At 37.2% G+C, this 26,541-nt stretch overlaps 2 protein-coding genes across 7 annotated transcripts in view; both read right to left on the bottom strand.

The window, feature by feature from the left end:
* The window catches only part of agbl4 (AGBL carboxypeptidase 4), a 587,706-nt gene that overhangs the window by 127,892 nt on the left and 433,273 nt on the right, over positions 1 to 26,541 (bottom strand). The gene's annotated exons all lie outside the window — the stretch shown is intronic.
* On the bottom strand, positions 1,004 to 25,247 carry bend5 (BEN domain containing 5). Of its 3 annotated transcripts, none has more exons than XM_062999014.1 (7): positions 25,033 to 25,247; positions 21,720 to 21,850; positions 17,481 to 17,835; positions 14,399 to 14,547; positions 11,150 to 11,363; positions 9,457 to 9,642; positions 1,004 to 4,332 (listed from the first exon to the last, which is right to left on the bottom strand). In XM_062999014.1, exons 1-7 carry the CDS (start codon positions 25,214 to 25,216, stop codon positions 4,262 to 4,264), a joined length of 1,290 nt encoding a protein of 429 aa, XP_062855084.1. In that variant the 5' UTR covers positions 25,217 to 25,247; the 3' UTR covers positions 1,004 to 4,261. The 3 variants fall into 3 exon arrangements, with proteins under 3 accessions (XP_062855084.1, XP_062855086.1, XP_062855085.1); XM_062999016.1 differs by having other exon boundaries at positions 25,013 to 25,089; XM_062999015.1 differs by lacking the exon at positions 1,004 to 4,332 and having other exon boundaries at positions 8,757 to 9,642.

Raw genomic sequence — 26,541 nt, 5'->3', positions numbered from 1 at the left:
TCCCCCCAAATTAAGAACTAAAGCTCAGTTCAGGCACCAGAAACCAGGCACAACTGCCAGTCCTTGTCTTTAAGTTTTCAAGGTAACAGCAACCCAGAGGTAAGAACATTCATTACACATACTGGTCTTAAAAATGACAAAAGCAGTGTGTTTAAAAAAGAAAAAAAGGAAAAAAAAACACCACACGCACAACACTTGTCACCCAAAAAGCATATGTTCACAGTTTTTAGAAGACATTTTACTAATGCCTTTATGAAAATAAGTACATTTATATATATATAAGAGATTTCTAAATATTATTAGCAGCGAGAATAAAAAAACATGAAATGCAAAACGAAGTGACAGATTTAAATGCAGCTCTTATTATGAGGTCAATTTCTGATTCTCAGGACATATTTCAGTCATACCATCATTATCCTGAGCTGAAAACCTCGACCGAGGTGAAAAAAGAAGAGATCAGCTTTCAATTCTCAAGTAAAAATTGTAGCTTTGTTTTACACTACTACTGATTATTTTTAATGTCTTTTTAAGGACATTTCAATAACAGAACGTCTGTTTTGAGGTTGGGAATAAATTGCAGCCACCCTAAACCCAGCTAGTTATTACAAAAAGCTACAAATATTATTTACATTTATCTATGCATTTGGCAGACGTTTAATTCAAAGCAACTAACAACTGAGTCAGAATACAATCCAAGTAAATGAGGGTTAAGGGCCTTGCTGAAAGCCCCAGTGGTGGCAGTTTGGCGATGGTAAGGGATGAACGACCGATCTTTTGATCAGTGATCCACGGCCCTAACTGCTGCGCCACCGCTGTCCCCAGTACTATCATTCTAAAATAGCAACTACAGTGGAGATCCAGAAGCTCATTGCAGAAGAACATGGTGCTCTGCCCAGTACCACTCAGATAGGTAGATTAAATGTGGTGTGACTTGCAAAATGTGCCAGATTTATATCCTGATTTTATCTGATCTGAGAAAAAAAAAAAAAAAAAAAAAAAAAAAAAAAAAAAAAAAAAAAAAAACCCTGGTTTTTTTATCATGTTTCAGGAATGACATCCACCACAGTAAAAAAAGTAGCACCGTCTGAGGTAAATGACATGTGCTGTTAGCACCATCAACCAGAGAAAACTAATGATACTGAAGAAAAAAGTCAGACAGACTAAAAAATCATGCCCTATTTAAGAGCATTAGCAAGCAGATACATCGCTATATGAGTAACAATAAACATCTACAATACAATACAGACTGATTTACCTACAAATCTGTACACGTGTTAATTTCTATGAATGAAGCACAAAACTAAATTGACATGATAAGCCATGAGGTAGGATTCTGATAGCGCGTGTTTCATTACTGCCTACACATCACCTGACCTGATTGTTTCGATAGACTTTTATCAAAAATACTTTCTTTTTTTCCATTATGGTAAAGCTAAGTTTAAAGTGAACTGCTTGGAGCTAAGCCCTGAATAACAGTGATGTGGTTTAAGACTAGAAACTGGCTGGGGTTAGACTGGAATAGGAGCCAACCAATGTACCACCCAGCAGATGTCACCGACCAATAGTACGGTTCCATATTCACATTACAGCTGTAGGAATCAGGCTAATGTCAATTTAAATGTAAACCACTTTCATGACAACAGCCAAAAATACTGTACAGAGCTGGATGACAACTTTTGAGTAACCAGCCTGACAATCACATGTAGTTAGAAGAAAGACAACAGCTGTTGGTGTTTTGATTTGTAAGCATGCCCCTACTACTACAGTTTAACAGGTTACACATTTATGAGGGCACACAACGTATTTTGCAAAAAGCATGTATCCTTATTGCATAAACACGGATTATTATGAGGCACTGCTTATGGGCCCATTTCATGACTATAGAAAAAAAGTGCTAAAATGTATTTTGTCACTGGGGTGTTACCATTAAGATTACATCTTTCTTACTCTTGGTTTGCACATTTTTACATTTTACATAGTAACATACATAAAAGGGTACAACAGTGTACTGTATAATGTACCTGTATAACATTTTTAAGGTACAATTAGGTACTTTATGTAAAAATATACTAACTGTACAAAATGTACCACCAAGATAGATTTACTTCTTTAATTTCTGAGAATGTTGGCCTGTCGCTTCATTACATAATTACCTAATCACTCATATTTAAGCATTTTATAATTTTTATTCGATTTAATTAACAGATTTGATAGTAATAACTCATAATAATAATAGATAATCTAGGGCAGATAAATGCACTGTTAGAAGGGTCAGCCATTGTACGGTGCCCCTGGAGCCAAGAGGGTTAAGGGCATTGCTCAAAGTCCAACAGTGGCTATATGGCAGAGCCAGGATTCAAACCCTCAACCTTCTGTTTAATAGCCCAAAGATCTACCCACTAGGCTACCACTGTCCATTAAATCACTACCATCATATTTTAATGTCTTGTTTATAGTCCATTTTTCAAGTTCCTATAGGACAATATTAAAGTTTATTATGATGTAAACTTTTTATATATATATATATTTAAGTAGCATGTTTCTATTTTTTATTGTTTCTGGTGTTTAATATCTGTTCTTGATAAAGTTTACAATATTATGTTACAGTTTGGGCACCACAGTCAAATTCCATGTTTTGTAACTAACTAAACTACGAAAAACTAAGAAAGAATTCTAGTGTATATTGCAGTACAGTATTTCTATTCACTTGCTAAATTTAACATAAGGGTGAGGATTTGAGCCACTTATGCACATGCCACAACTTATTATTATTACTATTGTCATTATTGCCACATGTTAAATTTAGCAAATGAAAAAAAATGTACACTACAACGCGCAAGCATGTTTCATGTAGAGAATGGGTTAAAATTAGTTTTAGTTAGAAAATAAACAAAACATGGACTTTTAGCAGGCGTGCCTATACTTATGCAGAATACTATGGAACTGATAAACTGCTTGTCTATCTGAGTGATAACTAATCTGATACATTGGTTGTAAAAATGGTTAATATTTGAGGTAAGTGTATTAATTCTAAAACAAAGCACAGAACTAAAAGGGCTTATTAAAAACTTTCTATTATTTTCCTGTTACTGCTGGTGTTTAACATTTCCATTACATTAAAATGATAATTGTTTTGTTTGAAAAATGTAGAATAATCTCAGTTAATTCCTATTTAACTACAATTATTGGTGTTCGCTTTATTTTAAAATTACATTATAAAAGTACATCTTGTCAATATACCGGTTTAAGGAATGGAATTTACAGCTCCTTAAAATGAAATTTGATAGCAAATTGACAGTCATATCAAACAAGACCTAGCTTGAAGAAGATGGAGTACTGGGCAGCTTTGTGAAACGTGAGATTCTAAGCATTTCACAAACGTGTGTGGGGCATTATAAAAGCAGGCCGAATTATTTTACTTTCTACACATATATGGATTTCTTTTTAGATTCTCCCCACTCCCCTTTTTGGCAATAAAATTTAAAGAAATACTTAAGGTATATTAAACAGAAAATCCACCCTCCTGAAAGCCTAATTCTCTTCTATTATGAAGGAAAGCACAACAGTACTAGAACAAAAAAACAAACAAAAAAAATCTAGTAAAACAAACTCTCATATTGTAAGAAAATTCAACAAAATATATTTAACATTTGTTTAAACAACTCTGGACAATAAACTTGGCATGTGCCATTTTTGTGCAAGTTTATACCAAGCTGAACTCACCAACCAAAAATTCCACTTTGGCTTATACTGAACCCACCACCAAAACATTACAATACCCAACACACATTCACAGATAAGTAAGAAAATATCTCAACATGGTAAACCATCATCTGGTCTAACAATCCCCAAGCGTTATGCATTTGGGCGGACGATTCCATATAGACACTTGTGTCCAGATTGTTTTGGGTCCTTAGGAAGCTAAGCAGCTTAAAGCTTAAATACCACATCAAAAGCATGGACACACACATGAGCACAGATAAAATTCACTAGTGCAGACCAGAGGACGATTATTTTAAGAGAGGTGTACCGGTTGGATTTTGGAGCTTTTAAACAATGTGTACAGTTCAGCATGGCAATATATAGCATATCTGTACATTTCACAGTCACATATTTCCCTGTTAGGGTTCACAACTGAAGGGATGTTATGTTTTTCAGCCATATTGCATGTGTTCACTCAGTGGCTAAAATAAATGTCTTTTCAAAGCAATGTTTCCACTGACAAATCTCAATATGAAAATCTCATCACAGGGATTGTCAGTTACCTTTGGCCATCATTCATCATCAGCCTTGGTAAAGCTGGTGTAATCCAGTGTACCCAAAAACCCATCACTGTTACAGAATAACACATTTAGTTATTGGGGCAACATATAGCATACAGCACACAACACAACATACAAAGAAACAGTCCACAGTAAAAACCTTTTTATACCATAACTCTCTTTTCTGTATTATTACAGTGATATCAGAGGTAAGTCTTTTTTTTTTTTTAAATAATTAAGACGAAAGTTCCTTTTAGAGATGTGGCTATGACAAAAAATGTTAAAAAGTGCTAAGTTTTTTGGCAATTTTGAATGGAAAAATAAAAATTAGTATTGAGATCTGGGGCTTTATTCACAAAAAGGTCAAACTACTGCTAAAAGTTTAATGAAAGAGCATTAATTATCTGTATGAGAGGGTTGGATTGACTTTACATCCACGAAATACTGAAGTACTGAATGTATATGACAACCCAATTATGTTAAAATTCAACAATAAAAAAAACAAGTCAATGAAAGTGTTGCTGATTTAATAGAAAATGGTTTACTACCTCATCTTTTGGGTAATTGCTTAAATAGTTAAATTATTTAACTTTTAAACAGCCTACAGTAAGTGACGATGCAAATGATGCATCAAGTGATAAACTACACTACGAGACAAAAAAAGGAACTCTGTACCTTTGTTAATGTTGATTAATTTAACATTCTTGCACTGTTGCATTTGGAATTAAATTTGCAACTTAGTGATTATTCTACTAATATTGCCCATTACACATTAAGGGTCGAAAGAAAGTTGAAAATGAATCAACATTTGCCAAAGTTATGAGCACAGGTACAGAAGTCCCTTTTTGACTCACAGTGTAAATAAATACGAACAATGTGTTCAATTAAGTATTTAATTCAATACTTTGATGATTATTTAAAATGATTAATAATGTATTCTATATTTATAATATATATCCATTTATAAATCTGATTTTGTATGGCTATAATCACTACAGTCACCCATTAATCTACACTTACTCCACCACAACAATAAAGTGAAAACATCATCTCATTTATAAAAATATTCACACCCTTGCTTTGGTGCTATGGCACTCAAAATTGTGGTCAGGTAGATCCTTTTTGCTTTAATAATCATTGACGTGCCCAAAATTCAACTGTTGACCATGTGAATTTAAATTGCTTAGACATAGTTTGGAAAGGCACACATCTGGGTCTATAAGAGCCCCGCAATTAACTCTACATCACAAAAACCAAGCTATACAGTCCACAGAACTATCTGTGGATCTCCACAATCAAACTGTGACAAAGCACAGAAATGAAAAAGCCCCGCCAGAGCTCAAATTTAAGCTCAGACAGATTAGATGGCAAACATCTGTGAACTGACATTGTGTTTGATGGGGTTTGAGAGTACCTGTCATTACAAATGGGATAAACTGCACAAATTTAGGGGTGTGAAGCTTGTAGACATATCCATGGGGGCTAAAAATTTCAAATGTTTCACGTTGTCATTGTGGGTGTAGATAGATAAAAAATGTTAACTGTATCCATTCAAAATTAAATCTACAATGCAAAAATCTAGAAATTCTATCTATTCGATCTATCTAAAAATAAAAGAAAAGACTGCTTAAAAAGAATACTAACTTATTTTTATATGAAAATAAAGAAATTTAAACTGGGGTGTCCAAACTTAAATATTAAAAGGAATTTTCCTTTAAACTTATCAATTAGAATCAACTTTCACTATAACATTTTTATGAATATGGCCCCAGATATAGCTTAAACATGTTCTATCCAAAATCAATCAAAAATAATGATATAGACTAAAACCATCAGTGTAATTATTTCTAACCATTAAGATTCATATTTGCCAATCATGACAAAGTTTTTCTTAAGAAAGTGCTGTCTGCGGTATATGGTGACTATATCAGCTTCAATTATAAGCTCGCTTTCAGAAAGCAGGAACACGAAACAAAACGTGAAGTAATACTCCTTAACAAACGCCTCACAGTGACGTGAGAGGAGGAGGTCCTGCTGCACTGTGAGGACTGACAGCCTTGAATTAGCAACTGTCATTTCTAACAGTTCGCTTCAGTTCAATTGACGGCATTCAATTAGAGAAAATGCATGTGTTGAGCCCTGCTTTCTCTTTGAAGAGCTGTAGCAAAGACATATCTCTATATATCTGAAAAATATGTGAAAATGATTCGACTTGACTTGAGTAAGGTGCAACCTGGATACAGATCATTAACTGTCCACAATGACCATATGATCCATATATTCAATAAAACCTGCACTTAAAAAAAAAAATTCTGTAAATGTATTTAAAAAACAAAAAGAACATTGAGACAGGAAGGCCTGAGAGGCAGAATTGCGGTTGATTCACAGTTAGCGTTGCATGGTCACAGTTGAGAACACAAACCTGCAGCAGGCAGGTCTTTTTATTAGAACCGTTTATGAGAAGCAAAATACGCTGAGTAATTAAGTGGGAAGAGATGCACCTATAAGGGACGGGAAAACCCACGGATGGCTTACTGGAAGTTTCACTACACCTTGCATTATCCCCATTAATTTCCCCTTAAGGAGATTTATAAGACTCTGCCATCTAATGGAGATCCTGCTGTTGGCCTGGCCTGAAAGAAAACACAGCCAACTGCTTTACCCACATCCACACATTGTGCCCGCTTATTTACCACACAGACACAGACACTCCACACACCAAAGTGCAGCTTAAGCAATATCAGCTCAGATTACAATTACAGTTTGTTAGGAAAAAAACTGAGAACGCAGATCCCAGTGATTGCCTTATCGAAGCAAGAAAAAAATTAATTTTTCTCATCTTGGTATACAGCTTCTAATTGATGTCATTTACAAGTACCTAATATTCCTATAAAATTGTTTTTATAACTATTCCAAATGTACTGTGTTTTATAACTATTCCAGATGTACTGTAATATGCTGTAACTAATCTGTACAGTGTCCTTGGGTACCCTACAAGGCGCTTATATATAAAATTCTATTATTAGAATAATAACAACTAGGTCTAGTACACCAAGTGATAACAGTTTGGAAATGTTTAGATTCACTTTAAAAAATCTATATATTTAAATAAACAAAACAAATTGATGTGTAACCACATTCAGAACACATTTCTACAACTGCAGTCTTAAACTTTTTAACTGAAGCAACAAAAGTCACCTGTTTGTCTACAAATGTACACTAAATGGCCAAACATTTGTGGATGCCAAACAACAAATTCAAAATCATGGGCATTAACATATTTGATTCATTTATTGCTGCCATAACAATCTGCACCCTTAGGGAAGTCACTCCAATAGATAATTTTGATTTTTAAACATGACTGGATGGATTCATGTACACTCAGCCACACAAGCATTGAGCCCCATCACGCTAGAAACCATATCAGGACAAAAGGTTTTAGCTAGAGATTGAATTAGCAAACTTGCAATTTAAACATCTCTTCTGGATGGCATTAGTGCAATTTATCAGTTTTACAGTTTCACTACTTGTGCAAATATTTGGAGGTTAGGTAGGGTTAGATATTCTATTGCAGCGTATACACTGCGATAGTTAGTGCTTTGGCCATTTGGGATCAATTATGCATCAACATCCCTTTAGACCCCCTTTACCCTTTTAGAGAGCAACATATCAAAGCAATTCTGCTATTGGTTATTAACAGCAAGTCATAGAAATCAAAATTTAACAACTGAACACACAGAAGTTATTTTTTTTGGAAACTGGATTGATGTACCAGAGGTTGACATTGCAAAATCAGTGATTGTCATGAATTGAAGTTAATGTAACTCCAACAAGTAACTTTCTGCAGACAGAATTTTGCATACAAAAACCTGGTGTGGCCAAGGCTTTAATAAGATCAGGTACTAAAAGCAGGCGATTAAACCTAGCCCAAATCAAATGGGAACTGTTGTCACTATGTTACACGCATTTTTGAATTCTCCAGAATACAATTGTATGCTGTATTATTAATTAAAAAATTCAAATAATTGCAGCAAGCACTGTCATGGCAATCTTAAGTTTGTGAAACAGTGCTAACGTTGCTTCAAGATGCAGTTTGGACCCAGGTAGTGACTAACAGAAACCAAGACAGATTTTTTTTTTTTTACACACAACAAACTTGAGCACTTACTTTTACATTCAGTTGATGTGTTTTACTGTCTGTGTTTGTCCATTAAAATGCAAACTGATTTGTTTATTTGTATGTACCTGCTAACTGTAGTGGCTGATATTGCCAAATCCACTGCTTAAAAGGGGTACCTACAAATGTTTGGCCATGAAGTGTCCTATGTTATGATGATGGTGCATGTTGAAGTGCACCATCATCAGATCTAACCACACACAAGCACTAATCTTAAAGTCTCTAAAAAAAAAAGAAAAAAAAAGAAACCTAAATTAGGAATGAAAAAATATAACAATACTTTTTATTACTGTATAACTAATCCAAAACCTGGTATTCTTTATTAATTTATTTAAAACTAATTATTTATTTAATTAATTAATTATTAATTCATTTAAAATCTTTTCATTAAGACACTGCAGGGACATACCCTGTTAAAAAGTGCATTTTTGTGCCTCTTCATGTTCTGTAGCAAGAGCAGACAGGCCAACCTTTGGTTGCATGAGAGAGACACATCCTGTTTATCTCTGGACAAACCAGTTTTTGATATTTTAAATATATCCTTTTTAAAATCGAGTGGTTCTCTCAAAGAGAACTCTTTATAAAGGACTTTAGGACATGTTCTGACACAGAACACCTGCTGATGTGCCATACACATTGTTTTTTAATGTGATTTAGAGGATCCCTCCTGTCAAACACACGTTTGATAGCCAACCACACAACCCTCACCTCAATATCTCCTGTTTATACCGTATAAACACCTTTCCCTCACACCCCTTTCCCAAAGTCACCATTCACTCACTGCACACATACCAGCAGACTCAGCTCAGGGCAGGCTGTGTGATTTGTGGGTAAAGCTGAATAACATGCTGTGAGGTGGTATAGGGTAGTAAAGGGTAAAAAGGCCTCTCTGTGGGCGTCTTAGTGAGAATCTATAATGATGTCATGGCACAGGTGATTACTTGAAGCCTCCTCTTCCTGCAGCAGTCTGTAAAGAGCAGGATGAACTATGATAATAACTGTGCAGACCCTACACACCATCATAGAAGTTCTCCATTTTCACCGTCTGCCGGATCAGGAGCTTTGACTCTCTTCTCTCCTCGTTTTTGATAGACTTGTTTATATCCATAATTTTTTCACAGATGTATTTGTTCACTTTGGATAGCCGCTGGGTGATCTCAGCACTGTCCGCCGTTTCCTGAGAGACACGGTCATAGAGACACTCTGGAAAGAAAACTTGAATTAGGCTAGGATTTATAATAGAAAAGTCTTGTATTATAATGTATGGATTAAAGGAGAAACAAGATACATGTGTTAAATTATCCTTCAAAAAAGCATAAAGCATGACCAAAAATACTTTTGGTTAGAAATGGGCATTAAGTAATTTTGTAGTTAAATGCCAAATGTTTTATTTAATAACAAATTAATTATTTGAATATATAAAGTATTTTTGAATCTTTAAACAATTACAATTCTCGTTATAAAACTTTATAGAAAAAAATATATTAAAATCATAATTTTAAATCCATTTCGTTGTCTTAATTTATTAAATTATTTTACATTTATTTACACATTAATGTAAATGTCAGTCACTAATATTTAGGCTATTTTTTTTTTCTTTTTATTTCTTGGGCTAATAACCTTTAAATCACAAAAGGATTTCTATTAACTATGTTTAAACTTTTTAAAATGCACTCTGGTAATTAAAATGCATAGTGGAATTTAAACACCAATAAAAAATAAGACCAAATCTAAGAAATAATCAATTAAACAGATATGACCACCTCTGTTTTGACAATAAATACATGCAATTACAGGGGAAACAATAATGTTTAATTAACAGTATTAACAAACTGATTATTAACATGACAGTTTTAGTTGAGAAAACTCCATATATATTAAAAATTCTCCATATATCCCCCAAATATTTTAAAACCACTTGATGGGCACTGAATAGGCAAACCAATTAGTTTTTCATACATTGACTGTGAGCAGCTACTGTAATAATAACACAGGTTACATAATACAACTATTACAGTTACTACTAAAACTATACAAATTTCAGAGGTTATCACAAAATACTATAAAACATTAAAGCTACTATTCAGTCACTAGAGGAATATATTAGTTATAATGTGTAGCAGAACTATTTTCATCATATGCAAACTACAGAACATAATTCATTAGATATTAGCTTAGATATTACTTTGCTTACATTATTAAATCCCTGAAAGCTGCACGGTTACATTTTTACAAAACTGCTGTTGTTTAATAACGTACACGGTAATTGAAACAAATACAAATCTAAGCAAATAAATCCTTCAAACCTGCCTATTCAATGTGACGGAATGTGAAGGGTTAAATTAAAGACGCCCACCCTCTACTGTTGCTTATACGTGGTCGAGCTATAAATTGTCAGAGGGCAAAGCAATAATATACCAATTTCAAATGACAGTAAAATTGCCCAATCATATCATTCCTCAAAATGGACAGGGTTTGTTATTGTTAACTTTATGACAAGTTCCCGAAAAGAGTTAATGCTGTATAACATGAACAAGCATCATATCTACATAATTAACCTAATATGTTTGACAACCCCCCACCAAAAAACAGAAATAATTTACCTGAATAAGTGATTGTATCACAAATGCTTAATTAGCTTGACTTCTTGTGCCCATCACTATTTTAAATGTGTCCAAAACCTACAGGCATGTAAGGGGCGAAAATTTACCTCGTACGATTTTTAGCTTGCTGGGAGACAGTGGAGGTTTAGGCAGGGCATCTTTTTTCTTTTTGGTAGCGACTCCGGTCACACTGCGGTTCTTAAGTGTTTCTGTGCCCCAGATCATGACGGCCAGGTTTTTGGTAAATTTGGAGTCACCTTGTGTACGCTGCAGCTGATGCCACTTTTCTTCCTCCACCCAGATCCCACCTCCCAAATGGACCTACAAAAAAGACATACCATAAGGATTTAATACACAAATGTATTTTAGCTAATGACAGCCTTTATCAGAAAGTGTATAATTTAAGAGAGAAAAGATTACACATTTGGAGTCTCATTATTTTATCATTTCTGTTTTAGGGCAGACAGTAATATAAATTGATCGGCCATAACATTAAAACCACCTGCTTGTTTCTACAATCACTGTTCATTTTATCAGCTCCACTTACCATATAGAAGCACTTTGTAGTTCTACAATTACTGACTGTAGTTCATCTGTTTCTCTGCATGCTTTGTTAACCCCCTTTCATGCTGTTCTTCAATGGTCAGGACTCTCCCAGGACCACTACAGAGCAGGTATTATTTGGGTGGTGGGTCATTCTCAGCACTGCAGTGACACTGCGATGGTGGTGGTGTGTGAGTGTGTGTTGTGCTGGTATGAGTGGATAAGACACAGCAGCGCTGCTGGAGTTTTAAAACACCTCACTGTCACTCCTGGACTGAGAATAGTTCACCAACCAAAAATATCCAGCCAACAGCGCCCTGTGGGCAGCAGCAATAGATGAGCGATCATCTCAGACTTTACATCTACAAGGTGGACCAACTAGGTAGGAGTGTCTAATAGAGTGGACAGTGAGTGGACACTATTTAAAAACTCCAGCAGTGCTGCTGTGTCTGATCCACTCATACCAGCACAACACACACTAACACACCACCACCAGTGTCACTGCAGTGCTGAGAATCATCCACCACCTAAATAATACCTGCTCTAGTGGTGCTGGGAGAGTCCTGACCATTGAAGAACAGCATGAAAGCAGGCTAAATATGTAAGTATGTAGAGAAATAGATGGACTACAGTCAGTAATTGCAAAAATACAAAGTGCTTCTATATGGTAAGTGGAGCTGATAAAATGGACAGTGAGTGTAGAAACAAGAAGGTGGTTTTAATGTTATGGCTGATCGGTGTATTTGTTGGCAGTACCTACTAGCCCATTATTAATGTAAATGTACAAAAACATATAAAATATAAGTAAGTACTTATGGGGTTTTTGGGCTGTTTAAGGATTTAATTATACTAATGATCATTATTTAATATATGCTGCCTTTCTAAATTAGGGATGCAAATTTTGCCAAATTAATTTAACCAATATCTAAGTACTTAGACAACCCTTAAAATGTCAAGAAAACTACTGCACTTTAATTAAGAAAAAACACTGTAAGCATCACTGAATGGCAAAAAAAAAAAACATCCAGTAGCATCCATTGTAATTATCTAGCCTAGTTATACCCACCATTATAAGCCAAAGTTTAATATCAGCCCAGAATTAATAGACAACATTTCTGGATCAAAACAATGTAGATGAGGCGTGTGTGCGCCCTTCTGAGGCTGTTCTGTCAGACTACTCCGTTTCTCAATATTTAATAAAAGGATGGTTTAACTCTTCCTATCGCAAGAGCCAATTCAGAGCTAAAACTCTGATTGATGTTTTATACATTTATTTTGCAGCTGATGGGATCATCAGGTGATGTATCATGTTCTGACAGACACCAGACTAGAATGTTCATTTTCAAAGCAAGGCAAAGCCAAACAAGCCATCAGGTAGATTGCCATCCTGAGAAGCCTGCCACCTTCCCTCAAATGCTCTAGGCTTGCGGCCAGCGGACATGCTTTTTCCTGTTCTTACAGGGGATTTGTTTTCTCTGGCTTACTGTCACTCAAAACAGCTCCTACGGTAGCAATAATTAATATGGGCAATGTGAGGGTGTGTAAGACCTAATTTGCTTTGTTTTACACGCTTGATCTGAGAAACCCTTTTAGAGTGTAAAGCAAATTCCCCCTTGTCAAGAGAAAAAGAGGGGAAGAACACAGTGAACACAGGTCCACTGTCTGCTAATATGGCTGAGGAATAGCACAGCAAATGCTTTGGTTAATATGCCCACTGGGACAGGGGGAATTCATAGCCAATTAGAGAAAACTAAAAGGCCTGGACAAAAGACTACACAGCCTCAAAGTAAGAACTATACTCAAAATGTGTAATCAGCTCCAGTGGGGATGCAAAATCAAGGGTCCCTTTTACTCCCTTACACATGTAGGACTAAGCCATTAATTGTTTTTTCAGTCAAAATCGTTATATATAAGAGCATGATTTACACTAAAACCCACTGTACTGTAACACTTCTCTGTTAGGTTTAATTACAGAAAACACACTAAAGTTTCAACAGAAGCATTAACAGTTGAGTTTGACTAACCAAACCATGCTGAAAAGTCAGTACAATAGGTAACAAAACTGGCACAAAATTAAGCATACATTAGCGTTTAATGTTACAAATGTTTTCATGGTACAAGAAATTGCCATCTGATGTAATCAGATTCATGTTTGTTTGTTTATTAGGATTTTAAAGTCATGTTTTACACTTTGGTTACATTCATGACAGAAATGCTAGTTACTGGTTACACAAGAATCATCAGTTTACAAGTTTAATGTGAAACACAGTCATGGACAATTTTGTATCTCCAATTCACCTCACTTGCATGTTTTTGGACAGTGGGAGGAAACCTGAGCTCCCGGAAAAATCCCACCCAGACATGGAGAACATGGAGAACATGCAAACTCCACACAGAAAGACCCAGACCGCCCCACCTGGGGATCGAACCCAGGACTTTCCTGCTGTGAGGCGACAGTGCTACCCACTGAGCCACCATGCCACCCATCAGATTCATGTAAAATAATTTTTAAAAATCAGAATTGATTTAATGTCAGCAGATTAATGATACCCCATCATAATACACCAACACATCGATTAGACTGTAAGCCGTTTTAACTACATTTTCTATAAGAATTCAGAGTGGTATTATGTACTGAAATATTAAGCCTTTGCTCTGTTAAGAGTAATGGTGCAAAATAGCTAGTTTTATTTTTTAACACAACTATTTTGTTTTAGAATTTAAAAACCTATTGGCACGTTGCAATGAATAAAAAGCTCCACAAAAATGAAACAATAAAACCATCTACTTTGGCTAGAAAAACTTACACTTACTTTTCCATCACTGAAGGTATAGACGGTCCTTGGAGAAGGGGAGTGGGTGGAGCTTGTGTTGGCTTCCTCTCTGCACACTTCCTGAGGTTCCTGTATAGGCTCCACCACCTCGGGTTTGATTGTCTGAGTGCCATTGTCATGCATTGGCTCTGCAAGCAGGAAAGCATTGGAGCACAGGTGAATTTTGATTCAAGATAATATTGAAAAATATTTTTACTGACCAACTAAATTGTATTTATAAACAAACAAAAAAACGTAGAATTTGACACCTGCAACACACTCAAAAAATGGGACAGAAAAAATAAAAAAATTAAAAAAAAGCTAAAGTTGATATATTAAAAGTTGTTGAAACGTTTCACAATAAGCTGCTTTGAAACATTTCACAATAAGCAAGTGAATTGGTAACAGGTGAGGGAATCATAATTGGGTATTTAATGGGGATCAATCAAAGGATCACTCTTTGCACGCAAAGACTGGTGGTGTCTTACCATTTTGTGCCTAATTTGTAAGAGAACTGTCAATTGCAAGATCTTTTTAATTGCAAGATCGTAAATAATTTAAGTTCACTATCTACAGTACATAATATTGTGAAAGGGTACATGGGTACAACTGATGTCAATTAACGCAGCCTGCTGCTGTATCCAGATATGCAACCTGAAATCAACTGCAAAACGAGAAAGCCATATAAATTATTTTCAGAAATGCTGCCTAGTTTTCTGGACCCAGGATCATTGCAGAAAATACAGTACAAGCGTGTGCTGTGGTCAGATGAGTCCATGTTTTAGCTTGTTTACTGGAAAAACAGATGTTGATCTCTCTGTGTCAAAGACAAAAAGTACTATCCAGACTATCGAGAAAGCTTCAAAAGACATTTGCCATGGTATGTGGGTGCATCAGTACCTACAGCATAGGTCTCTTGCATGTGTGTGAAGGTACTACTGACACGGTAGTGTATATTGGAATTTTACATCAAGATGAAGTTTTTTCCCAGGCCCACGGGTATTCAGCCCAAAACTTTGCAGACACAGACTGCATGTGCCTGACAGGCCTGACTGTGGTGCACATCTTTTAGTTGCTCTGGGACCAGTGTGGTTGTAATGAGATCCATCTGATACAATTTGGGTTGATGCATAAACTTTTCCTGTATCTCAACACTGCCACTAGCACAGCAATCAATGGTAGACAGCTACCACAAGCTAATGTCTATTACAGAAAATATTGGTCAGCGTAGCGCATTCTACAAACAGAAACACTGAAGAAACACTATCTATATGGTCACCGGGAGTCAGAATCGACTTGACGATCCTTAATAAAAAATGCTTGATCTAGGTCTGACCATAAGGCCACACAACACACACACCTGCTGTGTTCCATGTCTTTAGTTTGACTGATAATGAATACAGTCAAACTAGCCTTATTAATATGAACACACAAGTTACCATAATTGCTAATAAAGAAAAACAACATTTAAATTTTTGGCATTTAGTGTTTATCCAAAGTAGGGTTGGGCGATATTGCCGATTTTCATACCGTCATACCGTCTTCAGGAAATACCGCGGTATACGGTATTACCGAGGGGGGGGGGGGGGGGGGGTATAATAAATACGCATACGTATAAATGCATGTGTATCAATTACACTTTAACACAGACATTAACACATAACATTTTGGCATTGTAATCTCTCTCTGCCCACACAAAACAGAATAACAGCAGGCTACACACTTCAATATATTTAAAAAGTTAACTGCTTAGTTTATAGTTACAGATATTTCTTAAAAGTGTATGAACGTGTACGATTAGTTATGCCTGTAATCCAGAATTAAGTTCTATACCGTAACAAAAAATATGAATGTAAATGTTCATGTTGCAATGACGGTGATGTAAAATAATGTTAAAATAATTCAAAGTCCAAACATTTGAGTGGTTAACGAGAACGCTACTTTACATGTCACACAAGCTCAGTGCAAAACACGAGCACGGAAACGGTACAAATCCGATCTATTCCCTACACACTCGCTCCCTACGCCCTATAGTGCGCTTAACTTTCTTAAAGGGCCAGACAATATATCTTATAATTCACATTACACGACAGGTGAGACGTTCTTTTTTCTTAATATAGCGCTTTTATTTAGGAAAAAATAGTTCTTACATAGGCAGGAAAATCTATGGCAGACAAGAGTCAGAACAGCGGATTGGGCGTAACGTTATTATTACTGTTTGCTCCTTTTTCTCAACACTTGTGCTCGATTTACACTGAAGATATATTTAGTAAATAAGTACATGTCCGCGCATGCACGCGCTTGTGTTCATTTCCGGTTGAACTGATAAAAAAATGTTGATTTTGAAAAATTAAAAGACGAGACGTTTTTCAGTTTCTGCTTGTTAGCTCACAGCTAACGCTAGCCAGTGTGGCTCTTCACTCGTCTCTGTGTTATCACCAGTGAGCACCCCACAGCCAATCAGCGAGCTCCAACCGCCTACCCCTCCCACCCCTCCCTTACTGTGGATGCGCGCATGTCCTAAAGTCTCAGTTTTCAAGGTAAACCTGAAGCAGAAATTTGGCGCTTCACATTTAAAAAAATACCGTCACCATTTTTGAATACCGTCACCATTTTTAAATACCGCGGTATCCAAATTGACTTACAGTTGAGGGTTAAGGGTCTTTCTCAAGGGCCCAACAGTGGCAACCTGGCAGTGGTGGGGATTGAACCAGCAACCTTTTGATTACCAGTCCAGTACCTTAACTGCTAAGCTACAACTGCCCTACAACAGTTGGTTAGAACACCAAAACAGCCTCTGGATTGGATATGCTGGAATGATTCTTGTCCCAAGCAGGACAGTGTGAAAATATAGCTTATACAAGGCTGTAAAACAGTATTCCTATTATCCACAAAGATAAATACAATCTGAATTGGTCCCGTGTAAAATAAAATCCCTTAAAATGTAATAACGGTCATGCCACCTTTAGCAGCAATATAGTAAAATGACTGAATGTCACTTATAGGCTCACCACATGAATACCTAGATGTATTATTAGGAGATTAGAGTTGCTCTGTGTGTGTGTGTGCGCGTGTCTCTCACCACTACCCAGCCTCATAAGCAGCACGTCCTGCAGGCGGCGGTTGAAGTCGCGCAGCTCTTTAACCTCGGTCAGCAGGCTGCTGTGCTCTTTGAGCTTCTTGGCCTGTTGCAGCAGCTGCCTACGCGTTCTCTCCAGTTCCTGTTGCAGCCGCCGCACCTCCTCCTCCTGCTGCCTGTAACTGTGTACCAGCTCCTCATAGAGGACGCGTGGCACAACTGCTTCCTCCTCCTGCTCCTCCTCCTCACGCAGCTCCTCACCTTCGGCATAGGAGTTCACAGCGTTCCTCTCTAACCGTGCCACCACTGCCGCCAGGCTCTTGTTTGAGGAGGTTCGATGCTGCTCCAGACAGTGCACCTGCCAGACACACACATAGAATAGAATGCCTTTATTTGTCAGATATACAGTACATATACAGGTGTAAAATACAAGGAAATTCTTTCTTCGCAAATTCTAGCTTGTTTGGATGCTGGGGTCAGAGTGCAGGGTCAGTTATTGCACGGCACCCCTGGAGCTGAGAGGGTTAAGGGCCTTGCTCAGGGGCCCAACAGTGGCTGCACGGCAGAGCTTGGTACTCAATGCCATTGTATACACAGCATGTAAAAACAAGCAAAGGCTAAATGCTTAAGATTGGGGTGTCGTGACCATATGCTATATTTCCAATCTGATTTGGATATTGGAACACTAAGTATCAGTCAAAATTGTTACTGGTTATGCAAACATCAAAGGTGAGATTCTGTAATACGTGTATTGCTGGTTTATGTGAATAACCAGGCAACAGCATGTGATCACAGTAAAGTTGATCAAAGTTTTAATGAAATGTAATGATTTAGGAACATATTAATACTGCAGCAAAACAGCTACCATTAAGTACAATATAATAATAGTACAACAGGAACTATAATAATTAAACTACATAAATTAAACATCATCTGGAAAAAAAAAAAAAACAGCATGCAGTTTTATGTAAAAGTTTGGAACCTATCCATGACTATGAAGTTTTACTCTGAGTACTCTTTTTTGCTTTTATTTCCTCTAGTTGTGAGTAAGTGAAGGAGTTAGTGGGCTTTGTCCTGCAATGGACACCTTCTCCAGAGTGTATACCTTCCCTGGGCACTGTGCGTCTGGGTGGTGCCTTGATCACTTTATAGTCTTTATTATAATAAATAAAGCAAATGACTGTTGAAACATGTAAAAGAACACAACACACATATTTCACAGATATTTAACATTAAATTAAGGGTGTTCACCAACAGCTCTAGCCCATAGTCTAGTTATAACAACAGTTCTAAACATAGGATGGATGCTGGAAAGAAGCACTGTAGACAGTGTGTCAGCATTAATGATTTAAAACCACATGCTATTAAAACTACATACACTGGTGAGATAAAACATTATGACCAACTGCCTAATATGCAGCCAAAACAGCTCTGACCCACCAAGGCATGGGCTTCACAAGATCTCTAATGATGTCCTGTGGTTAGAGCATTCTACACCACACATTTTCATGTACCACAGTGAAGCCCAAAATTTGAAACCACTTATGAGAGTAATTCTATTTTGCATGTCTCAATTTAATACAATGTTTTTTTTTTTTACAAACCAAATATAATTACCATCATGTTTGTAAACAGTTAAATCCCGTGCTAAAGTTTGTGCCAATTCTGATCATAAGTCTTTCCAGCATGATCTCCACAATATTACAAAGTGCATCTTGTGGTGTTACTGAATACTTGGCTTTCTCAGTTTTCAAGTGTCCCCATAATTGCTCAGTGAGCTTTAGCTAGGGTGATAGTGAGCGAAAGCCCTTGAGAGAAAGCACTCCGTGATGATCTCTAGTTTTTCAGTAGTTGTTGCAAAGCTTTGAAGTGTGTTATGGGTCATTATCCTGCTGTAATATGAATCCTTCTCCACTATGATCCAAACCAGAGTGTATAAGATGCCTCTGAAGATTGAAGTGGTACTTCTTATTTATTAGGGTGTAGTTGATTCTATGTGGGTGCCCAACTTCAAAGTAGTCAAAACACCCCCAACTTTTCACCACCATGCTACATTGTCATTTCACTATTTTATTATTTATTTATTAGGATTGTAACGTCATGTTTTACACTCTTACATTCATGACAGGACAGGTAGTTACTCGTTACACAAGATTCATCAGCTCACAAGTTCAATGTCAAACACAGTCATGGACAATTTTGTGTCTCCAATTCACCTCACTTGCATGTCTTTGGACTGTGAGAGGAAACCGGAGCTCCCGGAGGAAACCCACACAGACACAGGAAGAACATGCAAACTCCACACAGAAAGGGCCCGGACCGCTCCACCTAGGGAACGAACCCAGGTGTGAGGGGACAGCTGTGAGGTGACGGAGCTACCCACTGAGCCACTGTGCCGCCCCTGTCGTTTCACTACCCAACAGTATCAATCTCTCTTCTACTTTCTATAAGCCCTTCTGTTATAGCTATAAATCTCAAATTTGGATCAACAAATAGGACGTTTTTAGTCACTTACTGTTAAATGTTTCAATATAAGCCCATGCAAAGTGTTTTTCTTAATTCCCTTCCTAAAAATATTTTAGAGACTGCTACTTGTCCTTTGAGACCACTACTATATTGTCTTCTTTTAAGTACAGTTTTTGCACATCTATGCTGTTTTGTCTCTCAGTCAACAAAGCTTTATGTATTGGTCCTCCAGCAGTGTGGTCAATTTTACATTTTTTAAATTGTGGTCTGGATACAATTGATCCAGTTTTGGCAAAACGTTTTAGTGTGTCAGAAACCTTTAGTATATTTTACTAAAGACGTTACGCTGAAACAGCCTCTTTTTGCCTAGAAGACACATTTACTTAATTTCCACATTTGTCACAATGCAACTTAGTATTAAATGTTCAATGCTGTGATGTTTAATTTTGACTAACATACTGTTCACAGTTGTGATAAAGCACACACCTTTTATAACCTGCTTGCAAAGAATCAGACTGGTTACTTTACGGTCAGTATCGGACTATTAATGGTAGAGACTCGAAGCTACAGAACAGCAATCAGAAAAGGAGGCTTAGCAAAAGCTCCCTAGTGATATATAAAATATTGAGGTACCGCATTGATACAGTTTCAGTTAATAGATTCGACATAGTTTTAAGTTTAAATGAAAAACATCTAGTTCATTTGACAAATGGCCACATGTACTTTTATTCAATTCCCAGCCTCAGTACTTGGTGGAACATCCTTTTGCCTTGATAACCTCTAATAAGTAATTTCATTAAGTGCTAACAAGATTCTGACACCTCTCTTGTGGAATCTTTGCCCACTGCTCTAATTCTAAAGCTTCCAGCTCATTGAGGTTTGATGGCTTTGAGTACATTGAGTACTGCAAATGCTTTCATTAAATTCCATTAAAGACTTTCAATGGGATTTAAATCTGGAGACTGAGAACACCACTCCAAGACTCATTCCTTATCCAAGCTTTAGTTGATTTTAAAGTCCAATTACCACCTGGTCTTCTGGTCATGAGCTTCACCTTTCTCACACCAGACAAACCACTGATCCATATGGCCCAGCAGCTCCAGCTCTGTACCAGAACACTGCAGGCCTATGCAATTTTCTGGCCTATTCCCATCAACCTATCCTGTGCTTCTTGCATTCTGGTAACCAACCATGAAGTCCTTGGCTGTTAGATGATCATCTTATGGTTGCCAATGACACATTTGTCCTAGCCTTCATCAGGTCATCCTGTAGGTCTTTAACAGTAACACAAGGATAACACTGAGGTCTCTGTACAAAATTTTGGGTTTTCTCCCACAGCCAGGTAGGTTTACTGCTGTGCCATAAGTTTGGAACTTCTAGACACTGCTCCCAATGGTGTCTCTAGGCAAGTTCAAGGTCACGGAAATCTTTTTATATTTGTTCCCCTACTGGTGCAATGACACAGTCTTACACAGCTTTTGTGACAGCAGCTTAGTTTTCACCATGTATGCAACATAGCTTGAACACTTGAATCTCTGGGTGGTGTTTACATAACACATCACAGCTGAAGCAAATTAAGGGTTGTTATTAAGCTTCCAGTGGTTTAATCATATTGTAACCCAATCTTAAGTCATACAGACTAGCGCTATGTTTTAAGATCATCAATCTTATGTAGTGGTTAAAAAACTGTGACATAACCGGAATAACAAAAAATTCCGCTACTCTAACATGATTAATCATCCGATGCAATTGTGTGATGCTGAAAGCTTACTGTACCTTTTTATGTCTGAGTGGCATTCTTTCGTCATTGTAGTAATGTTCTGTGACATGTCCTGCATTCCGGGCAGTCATTTTGGGAATTTTCATCTTCTTTTGCATAATACTGTGGTTAAATTCCTCAATGCTATCTAAAACAGAGTAAGAAATATATTAGCATTAAGCTTATCACCTCTATGTGTAAAATAAAACAATAGACATGAAACTTCTAAGGGAGTCCAAAACAATTTACTTTTATATACAATAACCAACCATAAATATGATCCTTCAACTCCAACAGTTTTAAAACTAGACATGTAACTACAGTGATTATCTAAATTTGATAAGATTACATGCTTGTTTTATGTATCATCCCTCTTGTGCACATACGTACAGCGTAAACTTTATCTAAACTTGACATTACCTCCATTAAAATAATAAAAGTGAAGGATTATCTGTACCTTTGTTTATTTAAAACCACAGTTTCAGTAAATAGTTTACATACACTTGTAAGAGACATGTATGGCATGGCAGGTTTACATTTCAATGAGTTTTGCTTTGACAGAATAATTGGGACACATTAACTTTTTTGTTATTTTATAAATGTATTGTGAATATATATATTACTGACTGTAGTCCATCTGTTTCTCTACATGCCTTTTTTTTTTTAGCTCCTTTCATGCTATTCTTCAATGGTCAGGACCCCCCACAGAGCAGGTATTATTTAGGTGGTGGGTCATTCTCAGCACTGCAGTTACACTGACATGGTGGTGGTGGTGGTGTGTTAGTGTGTGTTGTGCTGGTATGAGTGGATCAGACACAGCAGCGCTGATGGAGTTTTTAAACACCTCACTGTTACTGCTGCGCTGAACAGCGCCCCGTGTGACCACTGATGAAACAGCAGCAATAGATGAGCGATCGTCTTTGACTTTACATCTACAAGGTGGACCAACTAGGTAGTAGTGTCTAATAGAGTAGACAGTGAGTGGACACAGTATTTAAAAACTCCAGCAGCGCTGCTGTGTCTGATCCACTCATACCAGCACAACACACACAAACACACCACCACCATGTCAGTGTCACTGCAGTGCTGAGAATGATCCACCACCTAAATATTACCTGCTCTGTGGTGGTCCTGTGGAGGTTTTGACCATTGAAGAACAGCATGAAAGGGGGCTAACGAAGCATGGAGAGATGGTTTGAAATTTAGCTCTGTTTGGCTCTTAAGCAAAGCTTCCACACAAGATGTGTGAAGGAAATATTGAACTTGTACAGCAAACACAAATATGTATATGACGATAAAAACAAACACTCTTCTGTCACATGTGGTTCAGCAGCTTGTTTATGAATGACCTATTGATTTCCTTATTATTAATTTTTTATTCTTTTATTACATTTGAATAGGGATGTAACGATGCACCACAAGACAGTTAAATTGGTTCGAATTGGTTATTCATTTAAGATGAATCGATATTCACTTTAAACAGCAGAGGGCACTGGTGCTATTCACCTCGCCTGGTTGACAATACTTAATTGTTGCCAGGTAGGGGATTTTCCAGCCAAATTTATTTATGTGAGGATACTTTCTTTATTTGTATTATTTATTGATTTGGATTTGTTTAAAAATTTCATTTCAGTTTTTTTTTTTTACACAATAAGCATTATTTGGCATAGTTTGTACCTTTTTAAAAAAAAAAAGAGAAATAACAAAAGGAAACTGTCATAATTTGTCTTCAATTTTATTTTGTTTTTAAAAAATCGGGAAAAAATCGAATTGTGAACCCAGTATAGTGAATCGTATCGCATCGTGGGTAGAGTGTATTGTTAAATCCCTACGTCTGAACATACCATACCTGAATTTACCTTAGTATCATAGTGGGTAGTTTAGGTTTCCGTAACATAGCTTGACAACAAGACCACTGTTTAAAGTTTTTGTAAGTAGGATTAACATTTTGTACAACATATCAAATTATTAATTTTTAAGCTCTTTATGAACTCTCCCATGGCCTATGGCTTACTCAAGTGAAGCCAGACTATCACCAGCAGTTGTCAATCAGTTTATTAATGACAAAGATGAAAAGGCCATACCATAAGGTTAAATGACATTACATTTAGCAGACACTTTTTTTTTTTTCCAAACTTACTTACAGTACTGTGACAGTATACTGTCTAAGCAATTTTGTGGGTTAAAGGCCGTGCTCAGGTGCCCAACAGTGGCAACCTGGCAGTGGTGGGGCTTGAACCAACAACCTTTTGGGCTAGTGGTAAAGAACAGTGGTAGCCTAGTGGGTAGAGCTTTGGGCTATCAACCGGAAGATTGGCGGTTCAAATCCAGGCTCTGCTATGCAGCCACTGTTGGGTCCTTGAGCAAGGAAGGTCCTTAACCCTGTCTGCTCCAGGGGCGCCGTAAGGTGGCTGACCCTGCGCTCTGACCCCAGCTCCCAAAACAAGCTGGGATATGCGAAGAAAGAATTTCATTGTACAGTACACCTGTATATGTATATATGACAAATAAAGTATATCTTCTTATCTTCTTCTTTCGATTATAAAAGTCAGGTACCTTAACCACTGGGCTACAACAGCCCTTAAATAACATTATATACCAGCAAATGGATTTTTTTATCTGGGCCAATAATAATGTTTCAGTCACATACCTGCAAACACAGTTTCTTACAAGCTTATCTAAACTTTTGACTGTAACTTTGACCTGACGTTCGTGAATGGTTGAACTGTGCTCTCTATGCTGAGCATAAAGTATCGAAGTTGACATATCGCGGTGTTGTTATCATATCGACGTGCTCTATGCACAAACACCGATACAAACAAAACACCTTACAGAGGTGTGTGAAACACGTGTAGTTAAAACGACCAGAAAAAGCGGAATAAAATCTAGCACAGCTTAAATATTAAATTGTATTCAATGCTGCTAACGTTAGCATTCCATACATGCTATGTACCTAGCTAGCACATTTAGCTGGCTACCGTACAAAACACCTAGCTTACCGAGCTAACATCCTTCCTCGCGTTCTATTAAAATAAAAGTGATACGTATTATTTAAACACGCATATTATTGCAAAATGTACATTATTTATATGTTAAGTCACTAGCTGTAACAAATGCGGCGTTTGCTAATTATCCAAGGTAAACAGAAGAAAACAAGTAAAGAAACAGCTGATGAGCAGCCACGTCCCTGAGTGTTTTGAGCACCCAGCAACAGCAACAGCAACAGCGCCATGCTATTTCATACACTTCAACAAACTCCCTGTATAATCACCCTAATCAGAACAGGTTAAATATAAATATAAAAGCATACCGATAGACTGGAGGTCTTACCTGCGAGGGCGAGGATGTGCGCTGCTGGTGCCGGCTGGCCTGTACCATTCTGCTCTCCTCTCAACACCACATACACCTTCTGCTCATCAAAATCTGTTCTGTGTACAGGTCTGAAATCCCTCACACTGGAGACAGGTACAGCAAAGCACGAATCGTCCTCCAGGAACCTCACTAACGCGTACATTCTCTCTCTTTACTCCAGCACTGAGGATATTCTACAGTTTCCCTCTAAAACTATTCAAAATATAAACACAAACAGTACTGCCTCTGAGATCCACTACTTCTGCCTGCAGCACAGCGCCCCCTGGCACTTAGACTCTACTAATCAAAACTGAAGCCTGACGGACCCGGTGTGTGGGCATAAACAGAACAAAATGACCACTCAGATAAATCAGATTTGGCCCATAACTATATTTAAGGTCGTGTGGTGTTTGAGTTAAAAGGTGGTTAGAATCACAAGGACATTATGTTGACAAAACTTTTACTTTTAAAGTGGGTAGCACTGTCGCCTCACAGCAAGAAGGTCCTGGGTTCGATCCCCAGGTGGAGCGATCTGGGGTCCTTTCTGTGTGGAATCCTAATAAACAAACTTGCACTTGTCCCCTTAGAGAGAAGGCTCACTGTAAATCAGTTCGATCCCCAGGTGGGGCAGTCCCGATCCTTTCTGTGTGGAGTTTGCATGTTCTCCCCGTGTCTGTGTGGGTTTCCTCCGAGAGCTCCGTTTTCCTTCCACAGTCCAAAGACATGCAAGTGAGGTGAACTGGAGATACAAAATTGCCCATGACTGTGTTTGATATAACCTTGTGAACTGATTAACCTTGTGTAATGAGTAACTACCGTTCCTGTCATGAATGTAACCAAAGTGTAAAACATGACGTTAAAATCCTAATAAACAAACAAACACTGTAAATCAAAGAAATCATGACTGATCATGCCCCTTCTTAACTGCACTGTAGTACATGATACAGTTTTTACATCCGTAATCCCACATTTAGTTGTTATTTCCATTGCCAAGTGACCCGTAGTGTATCCCTACCTAGTGACAATTAATACTAAATTTGGTTACCCCTGTTGACCACGGACCAAGTGTACTAAAGTAGGCCGCACAGACTGTTGATTGGTCAAACAGAATCAGCACTAGTGAGAGAGACAATACAATTGCAAACGATTTTCTTTAAAAAATAAAAGAAAAACAGGGCTACAGAAAATTCACACCAAAAACTGCAAACCTAAAATCATCCTGAAAACAAGTAAACAGCGATTGTTTACTTGGCATCTGGTGGAGAATGAATTCACAGCCTCACCTTCACCGAAGCCCTCCTGCTTTTAAGAGAACTTTTGTGCAGTTGTAAATGGACAACAGCATACAATGTACAGTACGGATAGTTCAGAAGTTTGACTGTTACTGTATTGTACAGTAGGGTATCATGCAATAAAAAAGGGGCTTAATTAATACAATGGTTCCTGTTAGAATCAATGACTTACAGGGTCAGCCAAACATTGCCGGTT

The sequence above is a fragment of the Trichomycterus rosablanca genome, chromosome 7 (genome assembly GCF_030014385.1).
Source record: "Trichomycterus rosablanca isolate fTriRos1 chromosome 7, fTriRos1.hap1, whole genome shotgun sequence".
In the NCBI taxonomy this organism is placed as follows: domain Eukaryota; kingdom Metazoa; phylum Chordata; class Actinopteri; order Siluriformes; family Trichomycteridae; genus Trichomycterus; species Trichomycterus rosablanca.
This window is presented reverse-complemented; position numbering and strand designations above follow the sequence as displayed.

Coding starts and splice junctions, on each gene's coding strand:
- bend5 (XM_062999014.1), bottom strand. CDS start 25,216: ATGTACGCGTTAGTGAGGTTCCTGGAGGACGATTCGTGCTTTGCTGTA. Junction 14,548..17,480: donor GCTTATGAGGCTGGGTAGTG/GTGAGAGACACG, acceptor TCCTGCTTGCAG/AGCCAATGCATGACAATGGC. Junction 4,333..9,456: donor AATGGAGAACTTCTATGATG/GTGTGTAGGGTC, acceptor ATTCTGTAACAG/TGATGGGTTTTTGGGTACAC.